We start from the raw sequence: 13,830 nt of genomic DNA on the forward strand, positions 1-13,830 counted from the left end.
GCAGGTATCTGGAATGAAGCTTTGAATGATCAAGTCTTTATGAAATGTTTGCTAGTTTGGTTAAAGACTACAACACAATACTGCCATTTTAGGAAATACTGATAAAACCAAATGCTTCAATAAAGCATTTAAAATTCTTTTTTCTAGGGTAGAAATATTTCTGATAAATATTTGATCTGAAAAGTGTAGTCTGTACTGGAGTAAGACAGGTCCATCTGGGACAATATCCTGTTCTGCATAAACAAAGGCTAGGTAAGGAAGAGAGGTTTTAGGGTAGGACAGTGAAACCTCCTAGAGCATCCTCCCAGCCTCTCAAAATGCGCAGTGCATGCATTTCCTGGGCTATAGGTGGGGTCAGTGCATGTAACAGGATTGATAATAAGCATTCATGAAAGAAAAAAATTGCTTTTTGAACCCTGTGTAACCTTTTAGTATCCATAAAATTTCATTGCAAGAATTACCATGACCTAAATTTACTCTGTGTAAAGAGCCACTTCTTGTGATCATTTTGCACCTGTCATATAATAATTTAATGTGGTATCTCCTAGGCAGTGAAGCATCTTTCATCCTTGTATTGTTCAGAATACTACAGCCAGAGCACTTAAGACAGCAGTATATTAAAAATGTTATAAGCCTCCATAAAGTTTTTGGGGTGCAGTGTAATTGTCCACATACTGTCTGTATGACTAATAAGTGCACAGTTCCATACCCAATTTTTAATGCCCTTTTTTGTTCTGATATTAAGCAACTGTTGCTACTGGATCTTGTTTTCAGCCAGTTTTGCTATGCAGATTCCAGCATAGCTCTGATCAAAGGCATTGGTTTATTCTAAAGAATACTTTAAAATAAAATATGTATCTGGGTTGATGGTTTCTTGCAGTTGAGACAGCAACTGTTTGAAAAGAACAACATTATTAAGTTCGATAGAACTGGTGATGGACTTTTAACTACAAATGTGCTGCCAAGCTGTATGGCAATGATTGCTCTGTATAATACATTTTTTAAAATTTTTTGAGATAGCTTAATTTAATCTGTTTGTTGTCAGGCTTTATCATTTGTGGGAAGTTTGGGGTGTTGTTTTTTTTTTTCCCCTAGCTCTGGTTGCTGACCTACTTGTCTGTTTTATAAATAATAATAGTTTTCCTCTTTTAGAGTCAGTCTGCCTGTGTAAATTACAACATAGTTTTTACTAAGAAATTTTTCGAATTTTCTAATGTTTTTATATCGTCTTGGAGATTTTCATATGAATTTCCAATTAGAGCAGGAAGGCCAAATGGTGCAAATGTAATTCTGATAAACAGATGGGAGATTTTAAAAGGTAGTAAAATATAAACAGTATGAGGAGCTTTGATATTGAACAGCATGCTTGCTGTCAAACATCCGTTTAATTTACTTGTTAAAATCTGGAACATAGGTTGGCCATTTGTGATACTTCCTTTTCCTTTCTTAAAGGAAACTGAAAAATGTCATTTGATTGACCCAGTTTATCTTGTAATTTTAAACTAGATTAAATTAAAATTAAAAATGTTAATTTCCTTCAAAGGTGCTGAAAAAGCCATTTTAATTATTAAAATGTATTTAGTAACTACATCACTTTAAGTTTTATTTCAGCATGTTCTTATTGTAGATGTAATTTTTAATCTTTTTAGTTTCTAGGAATAAAATATGTTAGAGATGCTGTACTACTTATGTTGAGTCAGATAACATTAAGTGGATAACATACATTTCACTTGAATGTGTTGTGATACAGCTGTGGGAAAATAATTCTATTGTAAGTATTACTGTAGAAGAGAGTACTGTTGCAATACATATTTACTTTTTTATTGAGTAACTCTTCAGCAAATTAAGTCATTCTAAATTCTTCCGTGTTGACTGCATTAATTTTTTTAAACTGGATTGGCAGCTCTGCTGGTACATTTTAACACCTGACATGGGATGCTTTTGACTTAACTGTTTTTTAAATATCTGCTTTGTCATGTCACATGCAGTTTTGACTTAAACTTAGTTATCTTTACATGTTTTAGTAATTTATGGTGTCTCCTTGATTGTAGTTTGTCTGATGGCATAGTACTGGCATTGTCATTTTATTCAGTGTTTCCATGTTAGCCTTCGTTTTGAGGACCTCATTGAATTCTTGGTACTATTCAAGAGTACGCTCAAGTCCACTTCAGGCTTATGTCTACTTACAGTACATTTGCTAACCTTGCAGAAATTCACTAATTGACATATAAATAGAAGAGAAGAGAAATGCCAGCTATTTGGTATTGAGAGAAAAGCAGGCTGGTTGCTTTCGATTTTCTTTAGCTTCTCTTTTAATGAATGCAGTGTGGTTATGAATGAATGAAATAATTGCTTTGGTTTGCATTTCCTTTAAAAGAGATTTGGAATACTCCTAAAGGTTTTTTCAACTGTTAGCCATTGAATTACTCTGAAGAGAGCTTTAATCATATTTTTGTCCGGTTTCAAGTGCATCATGTTATGTGAAGAAGTTTTCCATAAAAGATGCTATCCAATTTTATGACATTTTAAATAGCTGTGGGTTTTTTCTTCTGTTTTATGGAGTATGTTGGACTTTTTATTGATAAATAAAGGTAAAGTTTTGTAGGAATACTTCTTTTGGATTTAATACTTACAGATAACTTCTAATTTGTTCATTTTGCTCTGCTTTGTTTACAGTACTAAATACACACTGTTAAATTTCCAATATACACATTTTATCATGAAAATCTGAGATGAAATAGAAGCAAAAATTCCACCAATTTAAAGCTCCTTCGATTTGGTGCTGTACAGAGGACTTGAGCTTTAAATCAGATGAGGTAGTTCTTTTTCACAGGAAAATGTAATGACACACTTGCAAGTTACTTGCTGTACTTTGTGAATGTTTGCCACATTGTTTATTGGTTGTGATAGTGAAGCATTATTGTAGCAATTATCTTAATAATAAGCGGTCAAATGCTGAAAGCTTTCTGACAACTTGACATACAACTTTGGCATTAGCTAGCTGCTTGTTCCTCTTGCAGAAGGTTACCAATTAAATTTGCCTAGTTGCATGAAGCAGAGCCTGAGAATATGTAAATCTGAAGGCTGTCTCTTCCTGTGATTGCTGGATTCAGTACATGGTATTGAGAATGCTGTCTTTTCAGAGGCTTTTTGTATTCTGCTCACAGTGTTTGCTGAGCAGAAACTGTAGCTAAAAATAACTAAAATGAATTTCTCTGTCTCTGTTTCTTTCTCACTGCAGGATGACGTAGCTTTGCCAAGGATTTATCAGCTAAGCAGAAAATGAGCTTAACATCCTGGTTTTTGGTGAGCAGTGGAGGCACCCGACATAGGCTGCCACGAGAAATGATTTTTGTTGGAAGAGATGACTGTGAGCTGATGTTACAGGTAATTGTATCAGCCTTCCATGTGCAACTGCTCAGATCGTGAACTTAATGCACCAGCTTCATGCATTCCTTTTGAAAAATAAATTCCCCGGATGTTGGGGGAACAGTTTTTTCAAAGAATCTTTTGTGTCCATAGAAGAAAAACTTAGTTTAAATGTATTGCTATCAATCATAACTTAAGCTGAAGTTACTGCTTAAGTACAGAGAATCACATTTTCTTTGTATAAATCACATACAGAATGCAAGAATAGAAGATGGAATAAATTTTGCAATATGACCAGTAAAGTAAGTAGACTGTTTTCCATAAAATGTGATAACGTTAAGAGAGCTGGCTGCTTTTGAAAGGAGCCTTCTTTTTTCAGCAACTTGTAATCTAATTTAGTCACATGACTTGATGTAACTCTGTCCCTATGCCCTGATTGTGTTGTACAAGGGAAAATGAAATTAGTAGAGAAGAGTATTTCTCTTATCTCTAAGGAAGTTGAATGACTCAGTTTCAATAGAATTGAAAATACACAAGTCAAAATAGCTTGATCCTTCAGTAACTTCCTCAACTTTGAGGATCACTCTGTGGAACTCTTAGATGTGTGTAGCTGTGTTGTTATGTAGCCACATTGCACGCACTTTGCCCTGTCAAAGCTGTAGTCCTCTGAGCTGCCTTTTGCTAAAATATATTTTTTTGAATGACTAATGGTAGTATTTTGGGAGTTTCTTCTTAAATTTTTGTCTTTGTTTACCATAGAGCTCTTAAGAAGATTGAACTTCAAAACTAATATTCTCTACCCTTCCTACCATTCAATAAAGTTGTTTTTTTTTTTTTTTTGTTCCCAAAAGTTGTGTATGCAGCCATTATTGGCCAAATTAGAATCTTACTTGCAAATGAAGTGCCAAGAGATGTAATCCTACGTGTAATACTCAGAATGTAGCATCTCTAGTAAACTGCATTTGGCTCAGCCTCAGAAGGCATTCAGATGTTTTACTGGTGATGTTAGAAAGCAGTTGAAAATACTCTTAATTTCTCTTTAGCAGCAGATAGGATGATGTCTTGGTAATTTATGTGGGAAGTATTAAAAAAAACCCAAACAAACAAGAAACACACAGATAAACCCACCAACATCCAAAACAACAAAAGAAAGGCAACCAAAATGCCCCACCTGACTGGTTCCAGCCCAGTAGGTTATAATCCAGAAATGCTTTTATTTTACTAGTAACTTGTTTTAGAGGGCTATTGTCTGTGAATAAAGGAGTTTCTTCTTTCTCTGCTGTGCCATCCATGGTAGATCAGTCCTTAGAGTGAAGCATTTATTCTTTTGTGTTACTGAACTTCACCTTCAAAGGTAGCTGCCTCTTTGATTAATACTGTGAATAGCTTTGAGTTATTTACAAACATTATTTGTTGTGTATTTACTTCAGAGTTAGTGAAAAAAAATCAAGGGGCCTGGTGACTTCCACGAATATTCTTTTTAGCCTGCTGGTATGTTAGGTCTACATGCCAGCATGACTGTAATACCACACAGTGCTTCAGGGGGAGGAACCCACCCAAAGAAAAGCTAATAATGTGTTCTTGTTCTGTATGTATAGCTCTTTGTGCAGGACCTTCCTTTCCACTCTTGACAACTTGGTTGTTCTCTTATTGCAAAGCATGTGGACAATGCATGATGAAGAAAGCAGAATTTAATGCTTTTATTCATAATTGCTTGACAGAAAACATGTTATAAAGGCTTTAATGAAAAGAGTTTCAACTCCGTTTCATGCTTGATAGACCTCAGATCTGTACCTAACACTGTTGTTCTAAGAGACTTTGTTCACATCTGGGAATACAGATTTGCCTTTTTTTAATAAATAAGGTGAAGTCTTCCTGTTTAGCTAGCATCAGCCTGCTTGTGGATAAATACTAAATTTTCCCCTTCTTTCACCTTTATGGTTAGAAATCTTTTTTTGAATGTTGATGGAGAAATCATCTCCAAGAAAATAAAATACATTATTCACAATATCAGAATTATTTGCACAGAAGAATGCATTTATTTTCTGTATTCTGAATATTTTCTTAGTAGTCTGGATTGAATTGGAGAGTATCTATCTAAAATAATACCATTTACAAATTTTTTTTAAACTGAGGATGGAGTTTTCCTCTTTATATTCATATGGCTCTTACTGCAGTTATTCTGTGATTCTTATTTCTGCAGTCATATATAAATCTCTGTACTGGATCTGGCTGGTTGGTGGGGATTTTTTAATAGAAGCCATTACAGTACTATGTTTTGGATTTGTGACCAAAACACTGTTGATAACACACCACTATTTCAGCTGGTGCTGTTTCAAGGCATTCTCTCACTTTGCTCTTCCTACACACCCTTGACTGGGGGGGTGCACAAGAGGTAGAGAGGGAGCACAACCAGGACAGCTGATCCAAACTGACCCTGTGACATATAATGTGTTGTGTTTGGCAATGAAAACTGAGCAGGGGGTCTTTGGGGAGGATACCCATTGCTCAGAGATGGTCTGGGCACTGGGCCGCTTGTGGGAGGTGGTGATTGCCTTCTCATCGCTTGGTTTGTTTTACTTCTTCTTCCTTCTTCCTCTTTCCTTTGCTGCTGACACTTTACCCATGAGTTCTTTCCTTTTGCTCTTCCTGTTCTATCCCACATCCCGCTGGGGCAGCGGAGGCTGAGTGAGCAGCTGTGTGGTGTTCGGCTGCCAGCCAGGGCACCGCAGTCTTATTAAAAGGAATTTTAAAAGCCCTTAAATTTGAGTGGAAGGCTGCAGTAACTAAGCCAAAGGAAAAAAGGCATTTGAAAGACTTGCACAGTCTTTGCACCTGTAAAGACCAGCTGAAATGAATAAAAAATACGTCCAGTTACATGCAAGTAATCTGAACCCGAGGAGAACTGTAATGTTCTTCATAATTTCAAGTGTTTCTGTAAAAGCCACGGTCTTGAGTAATCATTCTTAGTATTTCAGTTGATGTGACACAGTATCATGAAGCTTTGGGGATCTTTTTCTGTCCTTTCTGTTTTAATTTATTTTTAAGAGGACGTAGCACATAAAGATAATTAAATAAATTATTATTGATACAGTATGTATTTGAATAACAATGTTGAAAGAAGTTAAGAATTTTTTTCAATAGCTTACGTAAAAATAGGGTAATTCTTGGTGCATTGGTTCCACTTGAGTGTGGAAAAATGTAATCTCTGGTTGATATTGTAGGCTCAGCAGAACATGCACATCAATGAATTTCATTGTATTGAGATTGTTTTCACTTGAAAGGTTACTAAGTTAGTAGAAAATGAACTGTGTTGCTGTGTCTTCATCTGCCATTAAAAACACTTAACTGGTGTAGTATATTAGTGCAGCTTATAGTGGCAGGGAACTTGTTCCTTTGTCTGTCTCTTCCTTATTCTCCACTCCTCTTTGATATCCTGCCCTCCCACTATACCCCCCAAAAATGCAGAGCAAAATAAAAAGTCTAAAAATAAAATAGTAAGTATAAGCATAAGAACACTTATTTTACTTCTTTGAGGAGAAAGCAAAACAGTCAAAAAATTACATGGAAAGGAAGAATGAGAAAGTAAATTGGAAATAAGGAAAATAATAGCAGCAAGTCTCAAGAGATAGAGAAGGAATGAGGTGATAACTATGGGATTGCAAGAGAAAACATTTCCTTAGGAGTAGTAATTGTATGTCTTGATGCCTTGAACTGGCTAGTGCACCGGTAAGGCAGGACTCCTAGAACTGGCAGACCACAAATGCTGGTACACAGAAGTCTCAGACAGAAATGTACCATTCTCTGTGCAATACAGTCCTTAAAAATGAGTTGAGTAGCAAGGGTAGAAGATGCAAACCTGAAATTAGGAAGGATGCTGGTGGAAGGAATTTGCTGCTATGCAATCATGTTGTGACAGTGCACTAGCAGAATTACTGGCCAACGTGAGATCAAGTGTGGGCAGGTGGAAAAGATGAGCTGTGGTCTCCATTCACTTGGGAACTCTTGTAGATGTCCAGGTGCTGACCATATGCATCCATGTAGGAGCCATACATCCAGCCCCATCTCTCTTGCTTGCCGTCAGCACCCCAGGCTGCAAACCCTTGGCCATGAGTGAGCGCTGAAAGAGGGACTTGGCTGTTACGGAGCTGCTGTTCTTGGATGAAATAGTAGCAAGGATTGTTCCTCATCTGTGTGGTCCATGAACATCCATGTTCAGATGTGAAGTCAGAATTCATTAAATAAATAAATAGATACTGAAGTGCTTAAGGAAGGACTGAGAAAGTCAGAACTGATGGGAATAGTAATTCAGGAACTGCTCAGACATTTAGTGATGAGGCTATAGCTAATTGGTTCGGGAAATTGACATCAAGGAGAAACAATTTGAATGCTTGTATACTATGGTAATTATCCCAGATGCGTGACAGGAAATGGTGTGTTTCAGAGAGAGCAGCAGCACCCCGAATCGTAGTCCTGATTTGAAAGATGCATGTAATTAAGGGGAGAGAGTAAGAAATAAAGTGAAGTTGATGATATTAGATTAAACATCATTGATACTAGAGTGGACTGAAAAAAAGAAAACCTTTGGATGAGATATACCTGGATCTGACATCATCATATTTAGGGAAACATTAAGAAAATAATTATTGTGATTTAATTTTAGGATTCTGCTATGGGTACCTGATTTGTGTTAGAGATTGTCTTTTTCATATGTGGGACTAACTTTTTTATATAATTTGAATAAATGTGCTATGTAGAAAGAAAATAATCACACTGCTCTAGGAGACAGCCATAACCACTTCATGTGGTTTTCAAATACCTGTTTTATTTTCTTTAATGTATTTTAGTCACGGAGTGTGGACAAGCAACATGCTGTACTCAACTATGATGCCTCTACAGATGAACACCTGGTGAAGGATTTGGGCAGCTTGAATGGGGTAAGTTAACATCAGAAATGGATAGCTCCTCATAGTGTTCTGTATCTTCGTTTTGGGATTTCTTTGAGCAATTATTAATTGTACATTAATACCTTTTTAATGCAAGACTGGAAATGGGGGAACATTCAAAAGGAGAGCGTAGTCTTTGCAGGGGTTTTCCACTGCATGATTTTTAAAGGACTGCAGTTAATTCCAGTAATAAGGGACCTTGGCAGTAGGAAAAGCTCAGAACATTAAAAAGGAATATGTTATACTTCTGTATTTCAGAATTGTAAAAAAAAAAAGAGAGTCTTGTATATACTGTGTAAAAACACCAACGTATTTCACTCTCTAAAATGTACGATTATGGTATGGATTTTATTTCATGTGCTATTCCTTTTTCTCCTGCTACAATAGAGGAAAGAATGTTGAACTGTACTTCATATGTGGAAAAAAATTAAGTATGCAATAACCATGTTGTATGAAAATCCGTTTAACTAATTTAGTTTTTCAGAATCATTTTTATTAAAATCTCTATGAATAATTTGTGTCAAGTAATTGCAAACACAGGAAAAATCCAAAGTTATGAGAAAAGTAAAGATTCATATGACATTTTATGTTTTAAGGCTTTTCTAGGAATTGCATATTCAGTAGTCTAGCTAAGCATCACTTATTATAAAAGTTCTTAATATTATAGCAAATTATTTAAAATGTAGTAACTTTGTCATAATTTTGTAGCCCTTTCAATACTTCTTTATGAACTGTGTATTTGCACTAGTTACGGTTGTTATTTTATAACTTTAAATGTTTGGCTCTGTCATGAATATGTACAGAATAAAATCATGAGTTCATCTGTGACTGCTTATTTGAATAATACTTAGAAAGCTACTGATAGTGAATGGTTTTGTCAAATGCTTCAATAAATTGAAGATGAAGAAGAACTCTCAAGTTACTGCCTTTTGATCTTGTAGTGCATTTCAAAAAACTCTGTCACTATCTCTATTAGCTTTTCTGTGTTTTAAGGTAACTAACTCAGCCTTCCAAGGAGTCAGAGTCTCAACTCTACTACTGAAGGGCTATATCCTTTGAACAGTTGTAGACATACAAGGACTTTTGTCCTTAAATATTTAATATACTTCTGTATTTTCAAAGTCGGTGCGCTGTTTCAAGCCAGTGATGAAGAATAAGTTCAGCACATAGAATTTTTTTGCTGACTATTTTATTTTATTCCCTAATTCTTTAACTCCTGTAGTCAGTAGGCATATCATCAGATTTTCATTGCCATGTCACAAAACTGGAATTTAATAGAAATATATGTTAAAAGGCCTTCTTTCAACTCCTTTTTTTGCCTCTCATAAAGAGCTTTCAGTGATTTGCTTCACTTGATCTAATTCATTCTCAAGTTTGAGGTGAAGCTTCTGTTGCTTTAGAGCTGTTTACTCAGAGACATCAAAGGAACTCTTTCTTCCCACGGTTTTGGGACAAGGAATATCAACTCAGAGGAGTTCAGTCCTTGCTCTTTGTCTTCATAATGTTTTCCTTACTATCACTTTCCCATTGTGCTTTTCTTTCATACCTCTGCTCACCTGGTTTCCGGTTAAAGGAGAAAACACGTTATTTTTGTAACACTATACTTAATTGTGTGGCAGAACAATGCCTCAGTACCATATGGTGAACTAGGTAATAATTCTTCTAGTCTAGCTGCTGTTTTCACTGAGAACACCATGTCCCTAGTATCTAAGTGCCTCTTCCAGTGCTTCAGCAGCTTCTACCCTTTCTTATTTTGCATACTTCATCAAAAGATTTATTTTGCATCTCTCCAGTTGGTCCCATCTCTTTTGAGAACAGATGCATACTTTTCTTAGTATACAGGACTACTCCATTCCTGGTGTGATGCACTTTAACCACTCAAGATAGTTCAGAGTTTAAGGGCAGATGGCTAATACCAGTACTTTTGTTTTGAGTGTTATGAGTCTTATGATTTCACAAGCTGAACTGTAATTGCACCTGATTCCCTAATGCCTGAATATTCTTATATGTATGGTTGATTCACACTCAGTTCAGTGAAAAGGTTACAGGAGTCTTTTTCCTGGACTTCCAAATCTAGAAGTCTTTATCCTGGACATCTGGATTTGAAAATAAAGCAAAAGTAAATTTGAGTCAGTTTTACATGAAGTAAAATTTTATTTCTGATAGTCTATTGTGACTCATTCTGGACAGTCCTGGGTTTTATTCTTTTTGCCATACAAAAAAGATGAAGGAATTTTTCTTTCCTGAAGAAAATGTGTGCAGTTCCTAGTATGTAATGAATATTTCTCTAGTATCAGTAGAATTCAACTGTACTTTCTCCTTTGACTTGTGAACTCAAAAACATACCAGAAGAAGTATTAAACACGCATGACTCTCTTGAATAACATTCTTCTCAGGAATATTTATAGGATATCAAAGTCCTTTCACACTGATGTTTCAGGACTGGATTGTGAAAAGCTTAGCAAACTTTATGAAGGCTTAAAGACAGTTGACTCTCACTATTTGAGGAATAAACTTTAGAAATCATGTGAATGGAATGATTTAAAGGGGAAAAGAATTCCTTATTTACACGGTAACTAGCTTTTTCAAGCTAGCTTTGTCTTGCATCCCAAAGCATGTGATGAGATTGTAAAGCTCCAGTGGCAAAGTAACTAAGACTTGGTTGTTGTTTGCCATCAGTTCAGTCATGAGCATGAGGATATTGGTAGGCTGCACACACAGCCTTTGGAGTTCTCTGCGTTGGGTATGCTGCATGCACATGAATTTCAGAAATCCAACCTGGGAGGAAAAATGCATACATTCATATATACATACATGCCTGCAAGGTGGCCTAAGTTTTGTTGGTTTACTAAAATTTAGATTGCCTTGAGGATAGTCTTCACATGGGTTCTTACCCTGGACTCTCAAAATGTTAAAGTGAAATAAATATGGCTGAAACATTACTGAAAGTTTCATGCTTACAAACCATTAAATAGTTGTACCTTTTATTCTTATTTCCCGTGGAAGATATTTTCTGTGAAGTAGGTAAATAATTTTTTAAATAATGAAATAAACATTGTTTTCCTTTAGAAAAAGAAAATTAAATGGAAGATCCTCTTACTGTTTTGGGGAAGGAGATTGTTTCTTTCTAACCACAGTTCATTTAATACTAGACTCATATGAGTGATAGAACCATTTAAAGATTCAGATTCTTGGCCTATTTAATTATTCAAGTTTTTCCAACTTCAAAGTGCTTATAAAATTGCATATTTCAACCTTTTCTTTGTTTAGAAACATGTACATGTTGTAGAATTTTTAAGTTAGAAGTAGAATGATCCTGTAGGGTTGCAATATACTGAATTCTTATCGCTGATTTTTGGTGTTACTCAGATGCACTGACTTGGTCCATGTTTTCCTTAAGTCCTTTGACAATGATTAGAAATAAGCTGCCTCAGAACTCTCATATCTAATGCTAAATGCTGTACAAATATGATGATAAATCAATTCTGGCAGTTAATTGGGTTTGAAAAAGCAAATTACAAGAAAAATAGTAAGTGGAGGTGCTAATTCAAGGGAACATGAATCAACACTTCCGTGAATCTTGCTAACAAGATTAAACGTGCAAGGAATTTTTCAAGGCCTGTGTGCAACTTGGTTAGCTACTGGTGTTTCACTTTTCTTTTGACTTAGTTTATTAAGTATCTGGCAGTTTGAGCTTACGGTTTCCTTGTGAATCACCAGTAGAAAATTTGTGGTGCTGAAAACTTTCTTATGAAATTAAGTGATCTAATTTTATTGTTTGGGAATTTAACAGCATTTCTTTCTGTCCTCATTTCTTTTTGTAGACATTTGTGAATGATGTGAGGATTCCAGAACAGACATACATCACTCTGAAGTTAGAAGATAAATTGAGATTTGGATATGATATCCTTGCCATAAAAACGCACAGTGTCGGGACACACTTTTCTTGTTAGAAGTATGGTTGTGTTAAGTGAAGGGTTCTCATTACTACAAAAATGCCTGTATTAGAGAAAATCTCAGGGTTTAGAATATTCTTCCTTGGTCTGAACTATTGATAAAGTGCATTTCATTTTCTCTCGCTGCAAGAAACCTCAACTTTCAATTACAATTTAGAACATAATGTGTATCTTCTGTGTTGCTAAAAAGTACTACTTTTCTTTGAGGCAAATACATGAATATTTGTATCACATGCAATTGTATACCAGTAGCGAAGATAAGATTACAATTAATTATTCAGTAATCTACTGAATGGAAAAAAAATGACTTGTATTGTTATGACACTAAGGTATCCACTCAGTCTTCTGTTTACAAATAGTAAATAGCTTCATTTGCTTTGATGAGTATGATAGTGTGTGGTATCCTAAAGGCATCACCATTCTAGTGGCATAATAGGCTGCACAATTGTTGCTTTTCTGTAAAATCCTCTTGTGAATTCAGAATTTTTTTAGTATTTTCCTTATCATTTCCTACATACTAATCTTTTTACTGTGGTCAGGGGAGAGATGAGAGTCCCTGAAGAAGCACTTAAGGTAACAGTGTGCAGTTCCTGCATGTTTTTCTGCCATTGTGTAGTTATGATAACATAGGGATTTTTTTTCCCATTCTTTGAGGGTTTGTGTTTTTTTCTCTATTTAATGTCATATAGCATGAAAAATTCACAAGCCAACTCCAGTTATCCCAAAAATCTTCAGAGGCAGAAGGATCGAAACAAAGCAGCTCCAAAAGTTCAGAGTCCAAGGTAACAGACTCCACAGCTGAAGTGCACCACAAAACTACAGAAGCCCTGAAATCTGAAGAAAAATCAGTGGGTAAGGTTCATTTTTTTTGTTGCAGAAGCACAAAAACTTGGAAAGGATGTTAATTTGCTTTGGTAGGATGCTTGTGAAATTCTGGAATAGTAAAAATTTCACATATGTGAACTTTTAACCATACTTTAGCTGTAAATAATAATTTTTGGAAGTTAATTTCTACCTTTTTTACAGTAACATTCAAGTTTTAAGAAAATTTTTTAAGAGAGATTTAATCAGCATTTATAAGATTTTTGCATGTCTCTTTCCCCAAATCACAAACAAATTTTTAGCATTTGTGGCAGGAAAACGCTATTTTTTGCAGTTTAACTGAAAGTGTTTGTTCAGAAGCAGTTTGTACTTTTTACCATCACCATTACCAAGTGCACTTTTTTTTCTTTGGTTGGTTTGGGTTTTTTTCCTTTTTAAATGGATGGGAGTTTTTTTTGTTTGTTCTATAGCTCCTAGCATTCATTGTTAGATGTGTCAGGATATATCCTAAGTGTTCTATTGTGGTTTAAAGATTTTTAGGTACTGTAGTTTCAGCCTTGTTTCTGCATCATCTTTCATAGTTATTTAATGTGTCGTGGTGGCTTTGCTGTGAGTAACTTCATCTGGGTTGTATTGCATCCAGCTCTGGGCCCCCAGTATGGGAAAGATTTGGACTGTTGGAGTGAGGCCAGAGGAGGGCCAAAAAGATGAGCAGAGGGCTGGAGCAGACAGGCTGT

At 35.5% G+C, this 13,830-nt stretch overlaps 1 protein-coding gene across 10 annotated transcripts in view; it reads left to right on the top strand.

The window, feature by feature from the left end:
• CEP170 (centrosomal protein 170) overlaps positions 1-13,830 on the top strand; it is a 95,672-nt gene that overhangs the window by 21,385 nt on the left and 60,457 nt on the right. For all 10 annotated transcript variants that reach the window (XM_032102660.1, XM_032102655.1, XM_032102657.1 and 7 more), the window contains exons 2-6: positions 3,242-3,387; positions 8,217-8,306; positions 12,140-12,218; positions 12,786-12,844; positions 12,961-13,123. In XM_032102660.1, the coding sequence (XP_031958551.1) occupies positions 3,283-3,387; positions 8,217-8,306; positions 12,140-12,218; positions 12,786-12,844; positions 12,961-13,123 (496 nt within the window). In that variant the 5' untranslated portion in view covers positions 3,242-3,282. The remainder of the gene's footprint in view (positions 1-3,241; positions 3,388-8,216; positions 8,307-12,139; positions 12,219-12,785; positions 12,845-12,960; positions 13,124-13,830) is intronic.

Source organism: Corvus moneduloides, chromosome 3 (assembly GCF_009650955.1).
Source record: "Corvus moneduloides isolate bCorMon1 chromosome 3, bCorMon1.pri, whole genome shotgun sequence".
Taxonomy (NCBI): domain Eukaryota; kingdom Metazoa; phylum Chordata; class Aves; order Passeriformes; family Corvidae; genus Corvus; species Corvus moneduloides.